The 24,469-nt window shown below is 41.4% G+C and overlaps 1 protein-coding gene across 1 annotated transcript in view; it reads right to left on the reverse strand.

The window, feature by feature from the left end:
• Positions 1-125: 125 nt before the first annotated feature.
• MMRN1 (multimerin 1) overlaps positions 126-24,469 on the reverse strand; it is a 423,228-nt gene continuing 398,884 nt past the window's right edge. The window contains exons 7-8 of the mRNA XM_069630567.1: positions 17,375-17,521; positions 126-1,843 (exon numbers count right to left, since the gene is read on the reverse strand). Of these exons, the coding sequence (XP_069486668.1) occupies positions 1,422-1,843; positions 17,375-17,521 (569 nt within the window). The 3' untranslated portion in view covers positions 126-1,421. The remainder of the gene's footprint in view (positions 1,844-17,374; positions 17,522-24,469) is intronic.

A 24,469-nucleotide genomic window follows, 5' to 3' on the forward strand; every position in this document is an offset into this window, starting at 1 on the left:
TACTAAAATGTTGGTAACGATTGAGTAAACAGAATTCAAGGTAATTCACTATTTATGTATGCTTGAGGCCGTTTAGGTGTTGTTCGGGTGTTAATTACATGTACAAAGAACACTCAACCAACTAATATTGTAAGAAAGCATTTTAATGTTTTGCTCATTCTATCATGTATTGAAAAGAAGTGCAAATCAAGCATGTAGTACAATCATTCACGTATGTCTGGTTAACGTGAGAACCACCTATTTCTGGTTTAAAATGTACATTTCACATTTTTACATGTGTTTGATACTAATAACATTTGCAACAGACATCACCTTGAGAAATCGGCACTCTGGTACATTTAAGGTCTATGAGAATGCAATTGTTGCCATTTTGTAAATTATTATTCCACTCACATTAGAACTGGTCGCATTCCATACACAAGTTATCATTTTATCCTGTGCGATATTTGTAGCTGCAGTTTAAAAGGACTTTTTAAAAAGGTATGTTATATTGCACTCTCCCTCACCTATTAATTTCCAAAACATGCCATTCCCATATTTTCCCCAGGAGCTTTTGAATGGCTGTAGGGCAACTCTATGTGAAATATATATTCAGTTGAAATTGTCATTGCTCAGTGCATTGAGACACTAAGGGTATATATATTCTCTTACATGAAAAATCTAAGGTGCTACGTGAATTGCAAAAGGGAAATATCAAAGCCATGCGATTTCACTTCAGCTACCACAATGATTGGCACCAAAAGACAGCAATGTGATGAAGTCAAATTAAAAGGAAGTCAAAATCCCATAACCATATCTAATTGAACTGCAGACCCTCACCGTGATATCCATGAACATTGATTAAAGCTTTGCACATTTGTAGAATCCCAAACGCCTGAGTCCATAACATCACTTTGCAGGTGCTTCAGTCAGGAGTTAAACAAAATATGTGTTACAGTACCAGGTTCAATATCAATCAATCCATCAATCAATCGATCAATCGATCATTTCTTTATCATTAGACCTTTGAGCCAAATAATATACTCACCGTAAAACATGTTTAAAACAAAGCATTATAAACTACAACACAATCTTTAATCTTTATTACCTGTCCTTAAACGCCTAGGATTATTCTGCTAGGAGGCTATATTTTAAAATTGACCAAGTTCAATAACTAATTTCAACTAATGTGATGTAATATTACTTATTAAAATATAAATAATATGCATTTTAGAAGGTTAGGTATGAATTTAGCTTTCCAGAGAATTATGTAGAAGAAGACAAAGCATAGTTTAAGGTCTAACCTTTGAAGGCTTCAAGGGAGAAAAGAAAACAGTCTTACATCAAATGGTAAAGATTTGAATGCCAACCAACCTGCTGGGATATAGGTGTACTAATAGTCAAGAAAACAGGTTTGTCACCAGGAATCTTATCTTCTGACCTTATGTGCGATATAACAAGAAACCACCGAATGTAGTGACGGGGGGATATTTCGCTGGAATCGATCCAGTTGCCAATCTTAGCCAGACTGCCTGTCCATAGTTTAGCTCTAACAAAGCATCTCCTGTGATAACCCTGTCACTGTACAAGCTGCTATTAATATTTTCAGACTGGAATGCCAACTTGTCTATTCCATCTACCACTAAATATCCAGATATACGTGGACTGAAGGACTCAATTGTGTACTTAAACACATAGACACCAAGGTAAGGGACGAGGAATTTTCCACTACTTGGCACATAGGAAGCCCCGTAGTTTACATATAGGTTGTTGAATTTGATGGGGCCCGGATTGGTCATTCCATAGGTGTGAGAGACAAAGAAAGTCACCATAGGTGTGTATCGATAAGATCCTTTGGAAAAATCTGCAAAGGAAAAGGAGACATTTGGCACTGTTAGTTCTGTAGGCACATGGATCAAGAGGTGCATTCATATTAATCAGAAAGAACACATGGCAGCTTACATTAAAATAATTGAATTGCACATTTGCGTTTTTTGACATTGTGTTACATGTGGCTAAATTATTGAAAACATCTGTGCAACACGGCCAAATAGACGCTAATCCAAAATGAATAATGCATATATCGACAAAATTGCATATGCAATAAATAATTAACTTTTGTCATCAATCAACAGTTACTGCATACAATTGATAAACCGTGGTAAAAAACAGATGTTTATAGATTCAATTTAAAAATAATGTGGATTATTATTTAATGTTAATGAAAATATAAATATTTTATCAACACCGTTTTTGCACATTTTCAAAGAATGCAGAAACTTCAACCTACACACTCCATTTAAGTGAGCATGAAAGGATTGCACAATGAAGGCATTTTAAAACATACATTATTTGGAACAAGGCTCCTTCTGTGAAGCAGATGATGATAAGATATGGCCAATACATCACGGAACCTTTTGTGATAGATCTAAAAACGTGTGTCAACCATGAAGAAAGCAAGCATTTGTTACTGGATGGGAAGGTGTGTTGTTTGATCAAGTAAACAGGAAGCTGTTAGATAATTTGGAGCACTGAAATGTGCCAGATGCAAAGCCATCTAGAAAGCCTTAACAGATCTGGCAGATCAAGTGTTACCTCAATGCTCTTCTTTAGTCCTCCAACTCGTCCTCTACTTCTTCCTCTGACTTTAAACATGCCACTATCCTCCCTACTCTGAACAAAGCCCCCTTGACCTTTCTCTTCCTTCTAGTTATCATGTTCTCTCTCTTCTTCTTTTTCTATCTAAACTTCTGGGTCCAGATTATCAAAGAAATTGCGCATAGTGCTCTGTACCTCTGATCAGTAGCACCGATTTCCATGCAGTTACTTCTTTGCAATCATCATACTTAAGGCCTGATCACAAGTTGGGCAGCATTCCCGCTGGCATACCAGACAATGTTAGTTGCTTTAGCGCCATCTGGTCCCTAGCTAATAGCGCTGGATCATGGGTTGGGCAACAACGGGAAATCCCCATTCCCCATTGCGTCCATTTTTGGCGCAATTACTGTGCGCGTATACCGCCGGCGGTATAAGCACCAAAAACAGGCCACTAAACGGGATTTGCACCTCCAGCAAAAAGCTGGAGGTAATACAGACCATTTAGGGCCCAACTTGTGATCAGGCCAAAACTTAAATGCGGTGGTATTAGCGTTACTGTCGCATTTAATGGCTTCCGCCCAACTCGTGATCAGTACCATAGTGCTGTTTTGAAGCACAGCATGGCCGCAAGAGAGATGCAAACTAAGCACCTCTTTGATAATGCAAAGTGCAGCAGACCTTGCTTGCAGAAAGACGATAGCTGGTGATAGTTCACTGCGACTAAAACTGAAGGGAGACCTCCAAGTATAACTGGGAACTTGGAGAGTCAATGTACACACAAGTGGGGGGTGTTCCCATTCGATATAATTTACAAAAGCAGATCACAGCAAATTGAACATCAACAAGATGTTCAGTGACAATTAATCACATTATTAGAGGTATACAGGTGGCGGAATTATTGGGGGCTAGGTAATATAAGTATGCAGACAATGATTTAGTAAAAAGTTCAATGATTTATTCAGACATGAAATTGAGAAAAAACGAGGACAAAACCCACAATTATATTCATAATATGGACACATCAATTACAACCTAAAATGCCTATGTACAAATTACCTATAGTAAATACAGGCATGCTAAAAAAGAAAGAAAAAAAAATTCAGAGGGAATTGTTATATGCGGCTATCAAAATGTCTAAGTTGCAAATAGCCACAGTAATGACCAAAACGGAAAAGTGTTCACAATTCATGCAGCACATCAAATTAATCTTCATATTTTACGGTTTGGTAGACATTTATCGCAAGTCATGAAAAACAATGTGTGTCCACTACTCCAGTGCAAATGTCGAGGAGAACTTTGAATGCCATATAAAAGAGTGTTGTGGTTCACACCCTTGCTTCCCAAATCAAGGAAGGCAAGGTTATTATCATGCGCCCTGAGTATGATCACAGTGTTTTGTTCCAGACTTGAAATAATGAGGGAGACTGTATGCAGTATTTATATGGTGGGTGAACTTTCCTGTTGATATTGTGATTGGTAGCACAGCAGGTTTAGTGACTGTTGTGGAGTGGTAATATGTTTGGAGCTACTAGCATTTTGTTTAATTCTGCAATATTGCACTATAACATGCACTGCTTGGAGCAGTGGAGGGGTTAAATCGAAATTAAGGTTTGCAGTGGATTGGGTTATTCTACCCCTATTGGAAGTGTAGAGTTGAGTTACCGCCAATGATTGTCATAAGGCAGCCTGACATTGTGATAAAAAAGATACCTGTCATGCTCCGCACTCTGGTACTTGCATACTGGAAGAGTCCTCAGCGTTATTGGAGAAACATCCTCATTTTGAGCTAAAGAGTATTGACAACATGCAGCAGATAAAGGCCATGTAGCATAGCCACACAACCCTGCTCACCCACAACCGAAGGTGGGTGCATTTCCCTCCCTACTCTCCCTCCAACAAATGTGGTGGGGGATTAAATTAGTGTAACCGACATTTCATTAATTACCTGTGATCATGTGCAGGGACATCTTATGTTTGAATGTTCAAGTTGTGAGGAAGTGCCGTGTTTCACTCTACTACTACAGCTTTTCTACTAAAATATGATCGAGCATGCTATTACATAAGCTGGGCAGACACTATGGGCCTCATTACGAGGTTGGCGGTAACGCACTGGTGCGCCAAGCCTGTAACACCGTTACCACCGCCTGACAGCTTTCCGCTTTGCTGTATTCAGCAGCGTTGTTCTCGGCTTTGTTGTTTTAACGTAGAACCAAATATTTAGTTGTCAGGATAAGCAAGATTTGAAAACATACAACAGTGTGGTCTTAAGGAGTAAACCATATTCCACACCATAAGTAAAACTTTAATGTGTTGTGTTTTAACACACACACAAACACACACACACAGCTACCTTTCACCTGTTCTATGGAAAACCCAAGATCAAAAAGACCTTTCTCGACAAAATCACAAGCCTCATCCCAAATACAATTCTATCAACATTTTTCTATGAGAAATAAATCTGCTCGTAAAAGAGGCAATCACAAATTAAAGAGAAATCATTAACCTCCTCAGATCACATTAAACAGCTCATCAAAAACCCACTCATATCAGAAGCAACAAGAACACATTGGCATTTAAAATGTCCTCAGCTATGTAATGCCTACCTTTTTAATCCTGCATTGTAAATGCAATTAAACATATCCAGTTTCATCACGTCATCCAAACACTGCATCAACCTCAAACTACCAAGAGTGAACACTACCTTTTCAAGAACATCTGAATGAATGTTTAGTAGAAGATTACTTATTCCTAGAGTTCACTTACATCCACTCAACAGGCATCAATATCCTTCTCAGTACAATCAACCATACTAATACTATCAATATCTATTAGTCACTGAAACTACAAGTCAACAAACTCAGCCCACCCCACCCTCTTCCAACACACTGGTACATGCAATAACTTACCAACATAAAATGCAATATCCCGCAACATGGAAAGATAAGGTGTACACTTCAGTGATAGAAGACCTCATCACCTTGAATATGTTTTGAGAGTCTTGAAATAATCATATTACCTCAGCTAAAACCATCCACTATACAGACTATGCATACAACAGAAAATCAGAGAAGAGTACTGTTAAAGACTATCAAACACAGCATCAAAATTCCTCCTGAAGATACTCAACCACATTCTATATCATCAACGTGTTCTTCATGGAAAATAATAAGTAACACATTGTCATCGCCAAGTACACAACAAAGATTCCCCAGCTTGTCAAAAGACACCCCTAAAATCACCAAGTTCAAGTTAGTGGCTTTATGAGTGCTTAAACGCTTTGTTGTACTTCTCAATGCCAAATGTTCCAATGTAGCATCCTTCCTTCCTCCATTACGATGGTGTCTGGCACAGTAATGAATAAAACCTCATAACATTGTGAAAACCATCCCAGAAAATGATGCTATACCTCCAGACCATCAAGCCTCGCTAACGTAAAGCAGCCTTCCTGATTCAATCAATAATGGCCAGATCCCACTACAGAAGGTGCACGCATTGAACCCTTGCTTAGTGACACTGCTTGTGACAAAGTTGGCCAAAAGGCTCTGGTACTCTTCCTTGTTTTTCAGTTTCGGGGTTAATATACCTGTCCTACTTTGATTTGAATACTAATTTACAGAAGACACTAACTCATTCACAGAGGCACTATCCGTTCTCGATGTTGGCATGAAACCTCAGAATACTGCAAGTTTCCATCCTTACACAAGAATCTCAAATCTCTACATGGAAGCACTTGTTGGAACTAACACTACATTTCAAACTTGAGCTGAACATAGTATCCATGTGGCAACGCACAATTCTACCTACAAGGCAACTCTGTCAATGGCATCCATTGACTAAAACACTGCCTCGCAGTCCTGCTGGCCCGGATCACAGCTACTTATCTAAAATGTAACCACATGAAGACTGAACTCATCCAGCGTAGAAGCTCTACCAAACATGATTTAGTCCGATGTTGAGTGATATAAATGAAACTCCACTTATGCATCTACAAAAACACCCCCATCACATTGTGTTAGGGAGATTTAACATTGTTATGCTTCATACCCTCTCCTAGTGAGACCCCCAGCACTTGTTGCTGGATATCTGGACCATTTTTATTAAATCCTGAATGAGTGGAGCCTTTTTCCACGCATTCAATCTTATGGGCTCTGTCTTTTGGAACTCTATTCTTTGTATTTTAGGTGTAGTTTGGCATCTATTTTCTCCATAACTCTTAAAGGCGTCTGTATTTTACTATTGCAGCACACAGCTCCTTATGGGCAGTTGAGCTTAGGGACCTTTAGGAATGTGCATGCAATGGATGGGTTCAGACAGATTAACTCCAGTCCAAATATCTGAACCAATTCAGGAAGATGGAAAAGTATTGTTTTATTAACAATTATCTAAAACAGGGAGTTACAACAAACATCACCAGACATACGTTTAATTTCTCTCTCAACGATCTTTTCATAAAAACCATGGTTCTATATCAAAAATACGTCAGAGGTGACGTCATACTACGTGGCAAATAATGAAAAACCTACTAGGGATCAGGATTGGATTAAGGGGAACATCTAAGTATATTATCTATAGGGACTAGGATTGTAATTGGCTGCCCACTGTCAGGTGGACAACAAATGCCTACCTCTAAAACATGTAATCTTCAGAAATATTAGATACATGGTTTCTCATTGGTTTTCAAACTATATGGTCCTTCGCCGTATGGACCACTACAACTGTTTGGCACGCTTGTGCCATGTCTGGAACATTTGGTTCACTTAGTAGCACGTAAGCCCAGACCCAGGTGCAAGGAGATGGGGCCTGACACTACCTCCCCACCCAATTAGCCCAGCATCATCAGCCAAGCCTTCTGCCATGAAGTTTGTCTTTGAACTTGGCCTTGCAGAGTATCCTTGTCAGTGTGAATAGAAGGGAGCGAGGACACTCGCTATCATGTTCTAGGACTCCAAGTTCAAACTCTCTTTTCATCCTTGGCTCACGTGACAGTAGACCACGATTTGGTCCATTTTGTAGGTTTTAAATGCTCTAAATGAATAGAATGTGGCACTCTTTATGTTCTTTCTTTGCACCTTAAGAAGGGATCATTCATCCTATGCACATTCACTCCTTTCCAAAATAGATAGCCAACCTTGGCTGCTTCAGTCTTGATTCCAGGCCAAACAACCTCGCCATGCGGCTCCACGATTCAGCTTATTCTTGCTGCGACATAGTTTTCCCTTGCCAAATGGGTCCTGGCTTACTAAATTTATGATACCAATGCCCAGCTTCTATACAATGGTGGCTCCGGCTGCATTCTATTCCCTATGTATAGCTAGCTTCTATGATGACTTAGGGCCTCATTACACGGTATGCAGTAACCATGGCGCTATTAGCACCATGGTTGCCGCCGGTATTTTACTGTGTCTGCCTTGGTGGATGGCGGAATTACCAGCCTACTCCAAGGTGAGCGGGTCTGGTAATTCCCCATTCACCAAGGCACTTCCCCATTCCCATTTCTGCCCCCATAGGGCTCAATGGGAATGGGTAACGAGGTAATTACGGTACCACAAATTGTGGTACCGTAATTAGCACCAAGGTCCCTTTGCGGGCCCGTTCCTTAACGGCTGGTAAAACCAGCCGTTGAGGTCGGGTCCGGCAAAGGGACCTCGTAGTAAGGCAGTAAGGGTTTACCGGTACCGGTGCCCTTACAGGTACCGGTAAACCCTTACCGCATAACGTGTAATGAGGCCCTTAGTCTACCTTGCATTTGAGCGTCTGTACAATTATTGAACGGTTGATTCTCTGCAGCACGCTGTGCACGTGTAATCTTCTTGTTCATATTTAAAAGTTCACTTGATTCTTTACTTTGTTATTAGTTGTCTTCAGCCATTATCTCGAGACATCATTCATACTCTTGTGATGTCACAGGCTTCTTTTCCCTGCTCTTTTACATATTCCTTCAGGTACTTTCTCCCTTAGGTTGTCATCACTTTGGGATACATTCGATAAGGTTGTCTCTACGGGTATCTTCTTTCGAACACACATTGCGGTATTGGCACAAATGCTCGTGTCAATCACGACACAATCTCAGGCTTCCAACATATGGGAGGTAGGGGGTAGGGTTTCCTGTAGAAGCATGGACCTTATTAGACCTTGAAAACCAAATCACCAATATCCTTGATGAGGGCAAGCCTGTCCTTCTCCTGCTCCTTGACCTCTCTCAGCATTTGATTTGGTTAACCACAACACCCTCACCAATCATCTCACTCATGCTGCACACTTTTCCAATCACGCAACAACTTGGGTTACCTCCTTCCTAGAAGGCAGAGCTATGAAAGTGTTCTCAAACATAGCCAATGCAGAACCCACTATCATACAGTGTGGTGTCCCACAGGGTTCCTGTACAGCCCCTACACTGTATAACCTATTCACAAAGCCTCTTTTTGATAAACTGGATGCACTTGGGATCACATACACAAACTCTGCCGATGATACCCAGGTGCTCCTTCCCCTTACCGTGATCTATCATCAAGACGCAACAACCCTTCAGCAAATTTACTCTACAATCCAAGCCTGGATGGCCACGAATGGGCTTTGCCTAAACGGGGACAAAACAGAAATCATCATTCTTGGTCAAAAGGCCACCCTAGCCAAACTAGGTTCTACCTATCTCAACTTCAGTATCGACAATTGTGTCATCCCAGTTCTACACTCTGTCAAAACTCTAGGAGTCCACATTGATGCCACACTATCCATGGACAAACAAGTTAGTGCTATTGTCTGAGCCTCCGCACTGAGTTCTAAACGTAGCAATGCTATAAAGCCTTATCTAACTAAGGACAACCTCCTCTCTATTGCCAGAGCCACAATAGGTGCCAAGCTGGATTACTGCAATGCCCTCTTAGCCGGCACCTCCAGAAAAAACATAGCTAAACTCCAAATTACTCAGAATAACGCTCTTAGAGCAGCTCTTAGCATAACCAAAAGAGAACACATTACACAAGCAAGAAAATCAGCCCAATGGCTCCCTGTCAATGACCGTATCACCTTCAAAATACTTACTACCACCCACAAATGTATCAACCTCACTGCACCCTCTTACCTATCAGACACGCTATCCAGAACACTCTCAACAAGACCCATCAGATCAGAATACACTAACCAACTCACAGTGCCCCGAATCAATAGGGTCAAGGAAGGAGGAATAGGCTTCCCTCACATTGCCCCTGAGCTATGGAACGCGCTCCCCAACGTCCTCAGAGCTGAAACCTTTCTCCATGCCTTCTGAAAAAACCTGAAAACAACCCTCTTCAACTAGTACCCACCACATCTCTCTCGCTACTCGGCACTATCATCTACCACACTTGTCACGTCCCATTTGTTGGACCACAATGCCAGGTTGCTAATTCGCTGTATGTATGTCTATCCAGTGTAACCAGTGCAGCCGTGCCTCTGTGCCTGCCTGTATTTTTATGTGTAACTAAGATCTGAGTAACCACTGTAAGCAGCGCCACGATGCCTACGGGCTGATATGCGCTTAACAAATGTGAATAAATAAATAATAATAAATAAGCATGCAGCTGCTCCTCTACGCAGTGTTGCTGGGGACCCTTAGGGTCCTTCTTTGAGATTATTTTCCTTATCCTAGAGTAACTACAGTTCTTAAGAATAGAGAGCTACTTAGTATCTCTCCTAAAACTGTGTTGTCTTAGAGATTGACACACACCACCTTATGTGGGGTGCCAAAGGGATACCAAGTATCCCACTCCTCTCTGCTCCTGTGACTTTTTAGTCACATAGACAATATTCTAGTTATGGCTGGTGGCAGTGGACATTATCTACCAACTATTGTGTAATTTGTACACTGCTGGCTATGTCAATAATGTTGGTAGTGCACAATAGCGGCCCCCAATTATCCAATTTGGAGCCTCCCTTCTTTTTTTGCCATTACTAGCATGGATCTTCTTTGTTAGGCTTCTTATGCAATTCTGGGAGGGGGAGGCATGTGTGTGTCTGGGCAGGCAGGAAGCGGAGGAGGTGTTTTCCACCCCCGTCCTTTGTCTGCCAGAGGGCCTAAATAGAACCAGCTCCCACTGGGGGTCTGGCTTCCTGATTGGACAGTTAAATGCCCCTTTCCGTAAATAGATTGCGGAGGAGTAGGTGCTGGAACTGTATGAAAGACGAAGCTCCTCGAGTGAAAAGCAAGTTCACCACTAGAAGCTGAAGAAACGGAAGAAAAAGATGGCCAGAGATGCCTGCAGACCCTTTGCAACATCCTGAAGTGACCACTGATGTCCTGGCCCTGTTTTCTGTGCAAAAGAGGAACTCTGCACTCTAATTTAGAGTGCATCATCAAGGAAAGGCTGAATCCATACCAATCTTTGCTGAGCCCTTAAGGACTCCCCACAGATCCGAACCAACTGGCCCAGACCCCCTCACCAGAGTGTGGACTATAGGAAGCAAAGAAGATTGACCAGGCACATCGCATCCTTTGTTGGTGCTTCAGAAAAGGCACCAAAACTGCAGAGTGACCAAAGAAGTTGATGAAACCTTTGCCAGAGGTCCTCCCTCGAGACTTCTGCTGAGAGATCCTGTCCAGTGTCCTGTCTTCAGTCATCAGACCAAAGAATACAGAGGTCTGGTCTAGAGCCGCATCATTGCGGAGCATCCAGCACAGATGTTTTCTTCTAACCAAAGGTACTGTGGGGAAAAAGGTATTGCTTACTTGATTCCAGAAAGTCACTCCAGATCGTTGGAGTGCACATAGAGGTTTCCAGAGCAACCCCCTCTTACCTCTGACTCAAGCCGTTGCTTGGGTCCCTTTAGCAAGTCCTTTAATAGGGTCTCTAATGTTGGTTAACCCTTCTTGTATCTTCCTTTCTAGAGACTAGAAAGTATCCACAGGAACTTTTGATTTCTACTGCTTTGCAAGTCTTTAATCCGGTACAAACTGCCTTTTAACTAAGGTTGCATTTTGGACTTTGAAAAACTTGCTGTGCCGTGAAACTGCCTCTAGAACCTGAAGCTCTGCTAGGATAACACTAACCAATTGTTTTCCTTCCCAAATATCACTATCTTATATGTGTATTACTTTGTGGGTGTGACGTATTACCGATAGAACTGTCAAACTCCTGTTTGCATTCAACAACTACCAACTAAGAAGTGATCCTTTGAAAATATTGAAAAGTATACCGGGTTCTGTGGACAGACATGGCAACACTCATATCAATTGTTGAAAATCAATGATCCCGTTGGTCGCTTTTCCCATTCGCTTACCGCTTGTTGTGCTTTGTACTCGGAAGTAAACTGCACTGAGAATGGGCATGTATGGCTGGCTGACATACCCTGGAGCAGATGTTGGGGGGAGGCAAAAGTTGGTATGCTGCTGCATACTGGGACCTACTGTGCTACCTCCCCACCTGTTGCCTCACCCTGGCGTGCTACAGTTAATTGCAGTGCATTACAGTGCAAATATTGTACTTATTGTTTTTTTTATATATCTCAGAAACCATGCATCCTAGAGCTTTGAAACCTGGTTTTGGACCTCGAGTTTTGTTCCTCGTGTCGGGAACAGTCCTTCTACGACCACATTGATGTTTCACCGATTTTAGTCAACCGTCTCATGTGTGAAGTTGCTGAAATCCAGGGAATGGGGTGGGGTGTCCAAATGTCACGCAGCTGCTATTTTCCAGAGGGTCCTAACTATGCAAAACGTGGTGCAGATTGGTGAAACGGTGTGGAATTGTATAAGGAACAATGCTTTGCCATGCCACAAACAATCTCACACATTTTCCCTTTTAGAAATCTTGATTTATTGATTGATCGATACGTTATTTATAATGCGCTTATGCACAAGTGTTTCAAGGTGCACAAATATCGATTAGAAATACTTCTTATCATGTCTTCCTTGCCTGCGCAGCAGAGACTGGAACTAAAAGGCATGCCACTGAAACTCCTAATTGATGATGACAATATGTCCCCGTTCGGATTGTCTGCAAGTAGATGGCCTACAACTTTAGAATGTCAAGAGCAATGTCAGAGTGAGGAATGTGTAAGTATCTTCCAGAAATCTTGGAAGGAAATGCAAGCTTCATAGTTTGGGGATGGGGTAGAGATACACCACACACCATTGTTTTGTGTTCTGATCTCCATGAAATTCATCCATTTTACTGCATCCTGTTAGTGTCAGCCTCCCTGTTCAGGTGTCTCGCTGGTTCGTAGCTGGGTGGAGAGAGAGAGAGAGAGAGAGAGAGAGAGAGAGAGAGAGAGAGAGAGAGAGAGAGAGAGAGAGAGAGAGAGAGAGAGAGAGATATATATATATATATATATATATATATATATATATATATATATATATATATATATGGTGGGGGACCAGGGGAAGCTCCCTATAGATGCATTGACCAAAGTGCACCAGGCAGGGAACGTGTCCCAAATGCCCAGGGGTGTAGTAGAAATGAGGCCATCCTGTCTAGAACTGGGCATCCTGTATAGTGGGTGACCTGACAAACCCTTCTGTAGGGAAGTGTCTTAGTCACAGGGCACTTTGCCAGAACATCTGGTGGCAGTGATGGGGTGTGCAGGCAGACTGGGTGATGGAGTTACAATTTGCCAGTGTAAAGGAGTTGTCATCTGAGAATAGTGGAGAAGCCCTGGCTTGTATTATTTGTATTAAATAATAACATGTTATTGGGTAATTCTATCTCAGAAACAGTGGCCTGCTAACCAGACCCCTTTCATCCAACTGCATGACAAAAGCACAGTGTGCACCTGTGCCCTGCTGCTTCAGTATCCTTATCTGCAGCCCTTGGTCTCGAGTGGCACAGAGCAGGCACAGAGCAGGCTCAGAGGCCACATGAGCCCTCTTAACAGCTGGGGTTAGAGCAAAGTCACTTTAGCACAAAGGCTGCACTTAAAATATGCATTTCTGTTACAGAATTCCTTAATTATAAGGGCTTATCATCCTGGAGGCAGGTTAATGTTTGCACATACACCATACCTGAGTTCAGGCTATGCTGGCTGGTATTTCACACAGTTATTAAAGCAACACCTTAAGGGTATCATAGTTGTGTCAAAACAATGAAAAAGGCCAGCCATGGATAGGCTGTGTGTATTCTCCGTAGACTAGCTGCCTCTGCTGCACCCAGCAGGACCAACACCAGCAAGGGCTGCCGCTCTTTTGATCCTTTGTGAGGTTGGGTAATACCTCTCTCCAGCAAGACAACCCCTTGACAGTTGCTGTCCTGTGAAACAGTAATCAAAAGGCATACTCTACACAAAAAGGAATAGCCTTAAACCCTGGTGTTGCATACCAAAGGGCCTTTGATGCTATGGATCTGGAAACGGGTGGGAGTAGTGTAGTCAGAGGGAGCTCAGTGCCATCTTGTTTCTCCCTGTACCCCTCTTTCCTTCCTGTCTCCTCGACTTCTTATAGCACAAAACACTGAGGGTATGATGCCAGAAGACAAAGGCCACTTGTCACAAGGACAGGGATTGAACACCATGAAATAGAATTGCTTTTGTCTAATTCCTTGTGGACTTTACAAGAGGCATCTGCTACACCTTCTTGGATACATTTTTGGAGCATCCAAGACATAAGCAAACATTTATTTGGACCACTTTTTGGTGAGTTGTTTGCATTTGCCCACTTTTTATTATATTGACCTCCATATTAGATCTTCATTTGCTTCCATCTCATAGCAATTTGTTATCATATCAAAGCAGCTAAGCCTTGAGGATACTCTCCATACAATTTTACAAATGAGCATTGATTGTACAAACAATGGTGATGCTCAAACAGTGCTTTTAGTTGCAATTGTGAGACCAAAGGGATCAGTGGTGCTAACCAACACCTGATAGTGCATGTGCATGAGGGTATCAACCTTGAATGCATGCTCACACATGTTGTGAAACTGGTTTAAACACATGATTGTTAGGTTTATCCTATTTTCTTGGTATATAGTGTGATTGCATTGAAAATAAAATTCTGACACATTCTTCAAAAGCATACATTCATTTAATGCGACTTGTGGTGAGATAATTTATTTGGAAATAATATAAGACCAATGTCCGAAGTTCAGATGTTGGAGTCTGTATTAAGTAGTCACCAGCCTTTCATGGATTAAGACTTCTGAGCATGAGACGTTGGCCTTATAATTCCAAATAAATGTTGCCTCAGCATATGGCCACATTACAATGTAGAGGAGCAGCTGCATGCCTCTGCATGAAACCCTGCCCCCCTTCCGCTCATATGTTGGAGATCTGAGGTTGTGCTGTGTTTGACACCAGCAGTTGTGCCAACACTGCAGCGTGTGTTCGAAAAGAGATACCTGTTGGGACAACTCTACCAAATGTATCCCCGAAGTGATGACAACTCAGGGGAAGAACTCCCTGAAGGAATATCAGAAAGAGGAAAGGAAAGAAGTTAGTGACATCACAAAACAGCATGTACTATGTCCCAAGATACTGACTGAAGAAGATGTATAGATCCTGAAGAGACTAATGACGAAGTAAAGAATCAAGTGAACTTTTAAATACTAAAACGAAGATTGCATGTGCACGAAGTGCTGCAGAAAATCAACCATTCAATAATTGTACAGATGCTGAAACGCAAGGTATGCTAAGTCATCATAGAAGCTGGCTATATGTAGTGAATAGAGCGCAGGCAAAGCCGCCATTATATAGAAGCTGGACATCAGTATCATGAATTTAGTAAGCTAGGACCCATGAAGAGGGAGTAGAAAGCTGTGTTGCAGCAAGAATAAGCAGAATCGTGGAGCTGCATGGCGTGGTTGTCTGGCCAGTCAAGACTGAAGCAGCCAAGGTCAGCTACCTATTCCGGAAATGGGTGAACATACAAAGGGTGAATCATCCCTTCTTAAGGTGCAGAGAAAGAACACCAAGAGGGCCAGGTTTAATTCATTTAGAGCATATAAAACCTGCAAAATGGACAAAATCATGGTCTCCTGTCACGTGAGCCAAGGATGAAAATAGAGTTCGAACTTGGGGTCCCAGAACACGATAGGGAGTGCTCTCACTCCCATGTATTCTAAAGACAAGGATACTTGCAAGGCCAAGTTCAAAGACAATCTTCAATCTTCATGGCAGAAGGCATGGGTGATGAGAGATGCTGGGCTAATCGGGTGCGGAGGTAGTGCCATGCCCCATCTCCTTGCCTCTAGGTCTGAGCTTACATGCTGCTAAATTAACTGAATGTTCCAGACATGGCACAAGCGTGCCAACCAAATATAGCAGTCCATATAATGAAGGACCTTACAGTTTGGAAACCAATGAAAAACTGTGTACCTAATGTTTCTGAAGATGACATGTTTTAGAGGTAGGTACATGTTGTCCACCTGATAGTGGGCAGCCAATCACGATCCTAGTTCCTAAAAAAAGTATACTTGGATGTTCCCCATAAGCCAATCCCGACCCTTGTAGGTTTTTCATTATTGCCATGTAGTATGACAGCACCTATGACATATTTTTTATATATAAACTATGTTTTGTGTAAAGATTGCTGAGAGAACCTGAGCGTACGTCTGTTCCCTGTTATAGATAATTGCTAATAAAACAGTACATTGCCATCTTGGTTTGGTTATTTGGACTTGCAGTTTTTCTGTGTGATCCCATCCATTAAATATGCATGTTCGTAAAGGGCCCTTAGCTCAACAAGAAATGATTAACTTGCTAAAGTGCTACGGAAAACAATGTTAGCAATTCATATTTGTTGCAAATAAACATATACAGAGAGTACATTAAATGTATTAATTTAATAGAATCTGTGTTTGAACCATTTCCAGCGTTGTGCAACCAGGGGCTGATATTAATTAATTGGCAGAAAGCCTAACTTGCATCTGTAGTCCTTTTACGACACATTTTAAACGAAAGCATTTAGACTGCAGATATTAAGTGTGGCATACAGCATAGGCATATTGCTCCAGAAATCACTGCATCGTGCTGCCATGAGGGGACATCACAAGTCTTGAGAGAGCTGATAAACAGGATGGGCACTGAAATATACCTGAGCTTTGATAACGGTGTCACAGGTGTGACTGCTTAGAGAAATAGACACAGTTAAGTAGTGTAAACATGATATATGTCATCTGCAGTGCATAGCCCAGTTCCAAAATATGTGGTTTCATAGCCAGACCTTTTTAAGGAAGTTATAAATACAAGTCTCATGTTCTACGCCCCATTAGGACATTACGACCTGCTTGCGCTAACTGCAAGTGGGATTGGCAGTATTTCCAAAGAAGATACCACCAAACTCTAAATGAGACCCTATGTTTGATTGATGTTCTCCCCTGACCAGTTCTTAAAGAAAGACCATGTTTCACCTTTATTGGTAATTTCGTTTCTCTGAAAGATAGTCAAAACATTAAGCAATATTTTCCAATTCTACTTTTTTTATTTCATTTGGGAACTAAAGTGAGTTTTTTTCTCCCAGTGTACAATTACCGCGTTTTATACTTGTAGCGTGTTACATACATCTGATGAATAAACTGTTCTTGGATTTTTATGAAAACGTATCCTTCATTTCATCGAGAGGTTGGGTAGAAAAGGTGAAAGAAGACACTGGTTTATCATTCATCATTAATCTAATTGATACAAAATCATCAACAAGGCCAGGAAAACGGACATTTTTTTCAGAGTGCAATTTGCAAATGCATTTGTTGTTTGCTTTCACCGAACATCTGACATCTTTCTTCCATGTTGCAGGACAGATTCTTCAGAAGGATGTCACAGTTGTGCAAGTCAAGAATGTCTGTTACCACCCGGAATAGCCATTCAAATAATGATTTGAGCACCTACTCACCTGGAGCCAGAGTGTTTTCATCGGACATCTTGATACTGCAGTTGGCTCCCCCAAATGGATGACGACAAGCACAGACAAAGCTATCTCTGTCATTGATGCAGGTTCCACCATTATGACATGGGGAGGTATTGCAGCTCATGAAATCATCTGTTTTGAAAGAAGTACATGCCATGTTTAGAACACATGTCTAGTCACTGTTGGACCTAGGGAACTCCAAACTTCGATATCTATATGCATTCTATAAATCTCATAACATAACATATACTTTAACTCTAAGAAATGTCATTGAATGTTTTAACTAATAATATCTGATCATGTTAGTTATGTTTAGTAACATTATACGTTTTACATTTGCAGAGGCAAAATAAGATCCTGCCATGTTACATGCAGGTGATTCAAGAGTAAGCCTGGATTATTCTCAATTGTATTGGTATATTCATAAAAGCTCTTCAATATCTTTAGGAAAGTGGTTTTGATGCTTTCTTTAGGCAGATGGATGTGATTGTCCCTGCTTGTTTGGCCGCAAGCCAATGACAAATTTCCTCCTTAAGAGCCACATTCAAGTGGTGAAAAACGTGTAGAGGACCAAAGGATAAAAAAGAGGATCAAAGGACTTAATAGATCAAAAGAGGACACTTAAAAAGGACACAAGAGACTTAACGGACAGACGAACACAACAAATATAGGGTCAAAAGACCCTTAAAGGGACGAAACCAATACGGTAGGCAAGCTCATAGTTGAGCACTAAGACATAAGGATGTACCAAGCGTCATAAAGTCACACTAAAAAGGATATTAAAAAACAAAGTTTTTAAATTGAGCAACAAAAATCTGTCATTTCTTTGCAATTCTTTATTCTTAAATACACAAATTCCGTTAACTCATTGGGTTGCATTAAATACTATTGTTTCTCAGGCACTTTGTAACCAAAAGATTGCAATTTCAGAACGTATTCATACTTCTGGGCAAACACCAAAGTTAGTCTTTTCACAACCAACAAAAATCAAATAAGGAGATCGCCCAGACCAAAAGTGAATGTTTGCAAATTCTTTTCAAATATCAGATACAGGTCAGAGACCAAGCCATCCACCTTAAAGATGCCCTGCACATGACTACCCTGCTCAAATCCCATATAACAAAGAAAAGCTTGGGATTTTGCAGTGAGGGGAGATGACATAGAATCCATATTTTGCGATTCCTTAGAGGGGATGGGGGGGATAACCCAAGTGGGATGCCGCTTGCCGAATCCTCTAGGTAAGGTATTGCATCGCAGCCTCATGGCCCTAGTCCCAAAGAGGGGGCTCCCCCTCAGGGAGAAGAGACACATTCCTGGGTTTCCTCACAGATATCTCAGCGTTAAGATATCTACGGTACCTGAATAGCTTTCTTCTAAAACGTAAGCTGTGTAGAGAATTCTTTTTGACTGTAATTATGCAAAACAAATATTTGATTACAGGTATCTGAAACTGCGCAGTAAAATCATGTTAGAGGGAAATACTACCCTGTTCAAATATGGGCAATTATTTAAAAACTGATTGCCCTCAGTATTTAAATACGTGTATTTATTTACTTATAGTTCTGGCTACACCGTGGCACTCTAGCACCACCTTTAAATTCACATGTTTGATGTTGTGCCCACTGTTTCCATGCTAACTTACACGTTTATGAACTTTCAACAGTATACATTAGCTATGTAGGGCCTATTTAAGCTGTCACGCTGAATGTGCAGACTTTTGTGAGATGATACCACCATCCCAAAGTGTGCTCTAAATTCAACAGAATTACTTATATACAGCCTATACAGCTTTTAAGTACTTTGAAAAATGCAAAATTAGTGTTTTCACACTACAGCGCTTTGAATCACTCCGTGTGTGTATATGTGCTATACAAATAAACAATTACAATTACAGTATTACGAATGGAAATAGTAAAAGTATTCTTACTATTAGTTTTAATGGCTTGTCACCTATTTACCTCTTGAGTCCTCAGCCCTAGATTTCATTTTCACTTTTCATTCAGTAGTTTATAGGACTGGGGCCAGAGGCATAATTGCCAAGTCACCTGCAACCTCAGAATTCTCTGTCAACAAGTGACGTTGCCCCCAATTGATTTAAATCTTTGTTTTTCGATTTAAACTGGATTCCTTTTTTAATGTTTTTTTGTGCCAAAAGTACTCGTTTGAAATACTTTACAATGCTAATGGGTGGCATACGTATTTGTTAATCAACCTCGCTTTACTGCCTGACTCCTTAAGGCAGTCACCCACAAGTTCTGTAGAAAGGCCAGTGATGGCCACCGGCTCTTTAAATTTATTGAAACTCTGTGAAGTAAATGCATCTTTAAACCGGTCTGGCAAGGAACAGGTTAATTCAAAAGTAACCTTGAATTATGCTGGGGTGAGACTGGATACAGGCTGTGTTATGGCCTTATGCAGAAGAGATGTGTCCTTGCAGTTTGGGCTGGACTGCCCCTTTCATACCAATATTACTACCAATATTTGCATATGCGTTTTCCCCTTCTGTAATGGCAATGCAGAGTGGGAAATGATGGTCTGGAGGCTTGCCACGAGCAATGGCAGAGGTTTAGTTTGATTCAAAACTGTCCAGCCTTTGAACTCATTTTGCAAAAGCTACCCAAATTTGGACAAGTATGCCAAGAGATGGGTTGCAAGCCTTCTGTGCTCTGTGATCCAAGCTGTGACTCTCTGATGATGCCCATGCGGTCGAAACATGCGTGGGGTTGCTTGTGGTCTCATGCAGAATGGATGTGACTTAGCAGTTTTGTCTGTATTGTTCCTTTTTGGGGCGGAGCCACACCTTATTTGCATATGGTCTTCCCTCTTCATTTTCCCATTTGCTAATGTCATGCCAGAGTTCATGATTAATGAATAACCTGTCAGCCATCAACCTCCAGTTTGGCTAACGGCTTTTGAAAGATGACACCCCTCTTTGCCATTTCTTCATCACTGCTGCATTTCTTTGCTACAGGATAAGTTGAAGCATTCCATGTTAATTGAGTTTGAGAGAAGTCAGAGGTGGAGAAAGCATATTAATGCAACAGTTCTAGATATGGTAGGCCTGCCCAGTACCTTGCTCCAGGTGCAATAGGTTTGACAAACTGGCATGCACCAGTCGTGGAAGGATGGCATTATGGTGTTACTGTGTTGGAAAAAGTGAACTATGGAAAACAGAGAAACCTTAGACTGCCAAAACGGTGTACTATGCTTCACACAACCATCAAGCAGTATTATGAAAGGTAACACTGCTATTGTCCTATTGTCCACTCCTTGTGCGCATGTATGCATGTGTGTGGGGGGGTACTGTATGTGAGTGTGTGTGTTGTAGTGAGTTCTCAGTACTTCGTCTCCTTGCCGCAGAATACATTCATTGCCAGTGGGGAAGGTGTGATCCTAAGAATTGGGATAAATTAGAATTGTTACCAGGAGGAAAAAAACATGTTAGAGGAAAGACTATTTCAAACTGTCCAAACCCCGACTCACACCATGGATCTAATCCGTGATTCAGCAAGAGCAGGGAAGAAATCAGAGTCTAACAGTGGTGTCACTGCAACAGCAGAATCTGTTTGGCTGAACAATGAGCATTACCCAGAGAGAATGCTGGGAGGTGAGGGCTCCAGCAAGGATACTCTTGGGTGATGGTAGGGGCATGGGAGGCAGCCGACTGTGAAACTGATCAGATATGCGTGTGAGGCTCCCACCATCTCCAAGATGGTGCTGAATGCAGTGCAGCCATTTTAACCTTCACTGAAGCCGAAGGAGAGAAATCAAGAGGCAATCCCAGCTAACCAAGCACAAAGAGAACACACAAATCAGACCATACAATGGAACTCTTTGAATGGTAAAAGTAGCTATTGAAACTTCTGCGTTTTACAGCTGAAGGGAATACCCGATGGAATAATAGAGAGGGAGTCCAGTCCCTATCTGGGAACTGCAAAACCCAACAGATAGGGATCCAGTCCCTATCTGGGAACTGCAAAACCCAACAGATAGGGATCCAGTCCCTATCTGGGAACTGCAAAACCTGCAAGTGAAGCTTACAGAAGAATCCCAAGGGGCACAAACGAGATCAAAGACGTTTCCCTGATACAAAGGAAGTGTGGCCCAGATAACAGAATAGAGGAAGGAAGTACCAAAGCACAAAGACAAGAGTCTGCTGCCTGGGGAGCCTTCATAAATAGAGGAAGCCGTTTCTAATGTGCAGACTTTTAAGAAATCCAATTGATGGAGTCCAAAGCAACTGTGGCAGACAAAAAGAAAATGTTGGCCATCAGCCATGTGTGGGAATACCCAGGAAGCAAGTGAAGATATTTTTCCTTTTGAGAGATGGTAGCTGTGCTACACTAACCCTCCTCTGACAACCCCAAGAGCAAGGGGAGCAAGGGGAGAGGGAGATGCGGTCTGGAAAGAGAGAGGTATGAAAACATTGGAAACTTGAGGTCTAGCATGAGCCATGAGTAAAAGCACCGAACCGGATACCTGGGAAGAGACTTATGCAAAAGCTTAAAGCTTATGGTCTGGAAAGAGACCGCTGTAAAGACATAAAAGCATGAGGCCTAGGATGAAGCCTGAGTCAAAAGCTAAAAATGGAGGCCTAGATAGAGATCCAAAATGGTCTAGATTGTACAATTTATAGGAACACCTTGCTACTGTTTCCTGTTTACTGTGAGACTTGAGAGGGGAGAAGCCCATATAATGTTGTTGATATATATGAATCTTGTTAATGTTTTGTCTGTCAAGCACTTACTAACCTCTACGCACTTTAATAGTCATAATATTGTTTTTCATTCATGAGACATATATATTGGATTTCTTTCTTTCTATATGTTGTTAAATAAAACACTATTAGCTGTATCCAAGTCATATGGAATAATATGATTGGCTGCTGTGTATCTGTCAGATAAAACTTGATGAAGTGGATGTTAGGGTCTGTATATTCCTTCTCTTTTCACCTCATAGAGGAGTGACTGTCCTTTGCCCGGTATAGCAACATTTAAAACATTAAAACATTAAAAGTCAGAGAGGATGTTTTTAATTTCAATTGTTTTTTAATTTCAATTGAAAATCCAGTACTACCATCTTGTATTTACAATTATTTACAATTATTTGTTAAATCTAGATCGGCAAGCATTCAGCTTTTGACATCAGGGTAGATGGACATGAGCTCGAGCAAGTGTTGTTTTATGACTATCTTAGTTCCCGATTCCATCAGAACAGACAACATAGCAGCCAGCATTAGAATTGTATGATAAGCAGGCCCTAACGGCTGCTACTTTCAGAGATGAATTCTCAGGCTGTGCCAAAATGTCTTGTTCATCAATAGCTGAGAGAAATATTTTTAAAAAACTTGGTTGCTCCAACTTCCACAGGGTGCACTGAACATGTTAATTTGGATGGAACTTGATCTGAACCCCATAGATAGCAAGGCTGTCTTAAAGCTTGCATTGTAATGGCTAATATTGTGGCATACCACGTCCCTTGGAAAATGTAGGGAGGAACTCACTTTTGTAATGAATCTGGAAGGGGGAAGAGTCTGCTGTGCACCTTACATGTTACAAAAAGCTCTATCAGATGGAGGAGCATGATCTTTGGTTAGACCCTGAGAATATCACTAAAACATTGTCCAATAAGTTCATGAAATAAAAATTGGTATCTCACACAAGAAAGGGAATGGTCCAGGCAAGCGAGAAGTAAAAATTGGGTGCTGGATGCCTTAGGATGAAGCAGGAATTTGGCTATGAAGTTTATTTTGACCAATTACAACCCTCCTTTGCCTTAGCCTTTTTTATCCATTTTAGGATGGGAAGTCTTCAGCTAGCCTCCTTCATGAAATCCTAGGGTATTTGTTACCTAGGCAAATTCCCTCTGTGTGCAATAGATGGGGAAACTGAGATACATTTCCTCTGTCTGTGTCCAGAGCTCAGCTTTCTGAGCACTATTTATTTAAGGTGATTTCTTAGAGTATCTCAGACTTGCTCTGCCCTTGAAGCCCTGGAATTGTGTAAACAGACAGATGATATGGATATGGTCAGCAGAGTAGAAACATTAATCTATCACGCATGGTTGGTGAGAGCTAAAGCCAGGACAGAACTATGCCTTTGATCTGAAAGTTCAATATTACCTGTAGTGTGAATCATTGTTAGGCAGAAGTATATGCAGTACCCTTTGGGAATACCACACACAATTAGGACTACAAGTGACAGTACAAATTCACCTTTGGTACAAGCCTGTACTACACAGTAAAGTGGTAGCGATGGCTGAGCGGCCAGACTTATCTCAAGAGTAAAGTGAGCAGTATCAATAGTTAGACAAAGGACAGCAATTACTATGGTTCAAACAAACACTGACTCAAGGTTTATGATTAAAAGGACATACACTTATTTACACATCAGTTATAAAAAAAATCACTAAAGTAAAGCAGTAGAAAAATCACACTCTTAATATACTACACCCTAACCCAATAGATTCTGGACAAGTTAAACTCAAAATGAAGTGTGAGCAAAATGGCACTCCAGCAATTTAAAAGGGAGGGAAAGACAAGCTTAGACAAAAGTTGAGCAGCACCAACAAGTAAGCAGGGCAATCTAGAAAAAGTAACTACAGTGAGGAAATCAAATCAAGAGGCCTGGACCAAAGTCAATGGAGCAAAGTCTTTGCAGAGGATCACACAGTTCGGGGTAGTTCGCGGTTAAGTCTTTGTCAAAAGTTCAGAACGAAGTTGGTCGGATGAAAAGTTACTTTAAATAATTAGAGAAGGAAAAGCCCTCGGATTGGCGAAAGGTTTTACACACTTTCACCATTGTCGGACAGAACAAACAACCGGGTTTGAACAGTACCTTAAATGAAGAAGAAGGCTGTAGCTGAGGCGGACGTTCCTGGAAGGTCCTGCAGGCTCACGGTTCCTGAAGCGACTGTCGGACTGACACGAATTAGGAAGACTGGATGGTCCTGCACTGCCCAGGGAAGAAACCAGCAGCAGAGCAAAGCAATGAAATAAAAGGTGAGCTCCTTAAAACCCAAGCAGGGTCCGGTCCTCCAGGCTAACCGGTTCACTGTAGCTGTGCAGAGCAAATTCGACCA

Source organism: Ambystoma mexicanum, chromosome 6q (assembly GCF_040938575.1).
Source record: "Ambystoma mexicanum isolate Mex_15411 chromosome 6q, UKY_AmexF1_1, whole genome shotgun sequence".
In the NCBI taxonomy this organism is placed as follows: Eukaryota; Metazoa; Chordata; class Amphibia; order Caudata; family Ambystomatidae; genus Ambystoma; species Ambystoma mexicanum.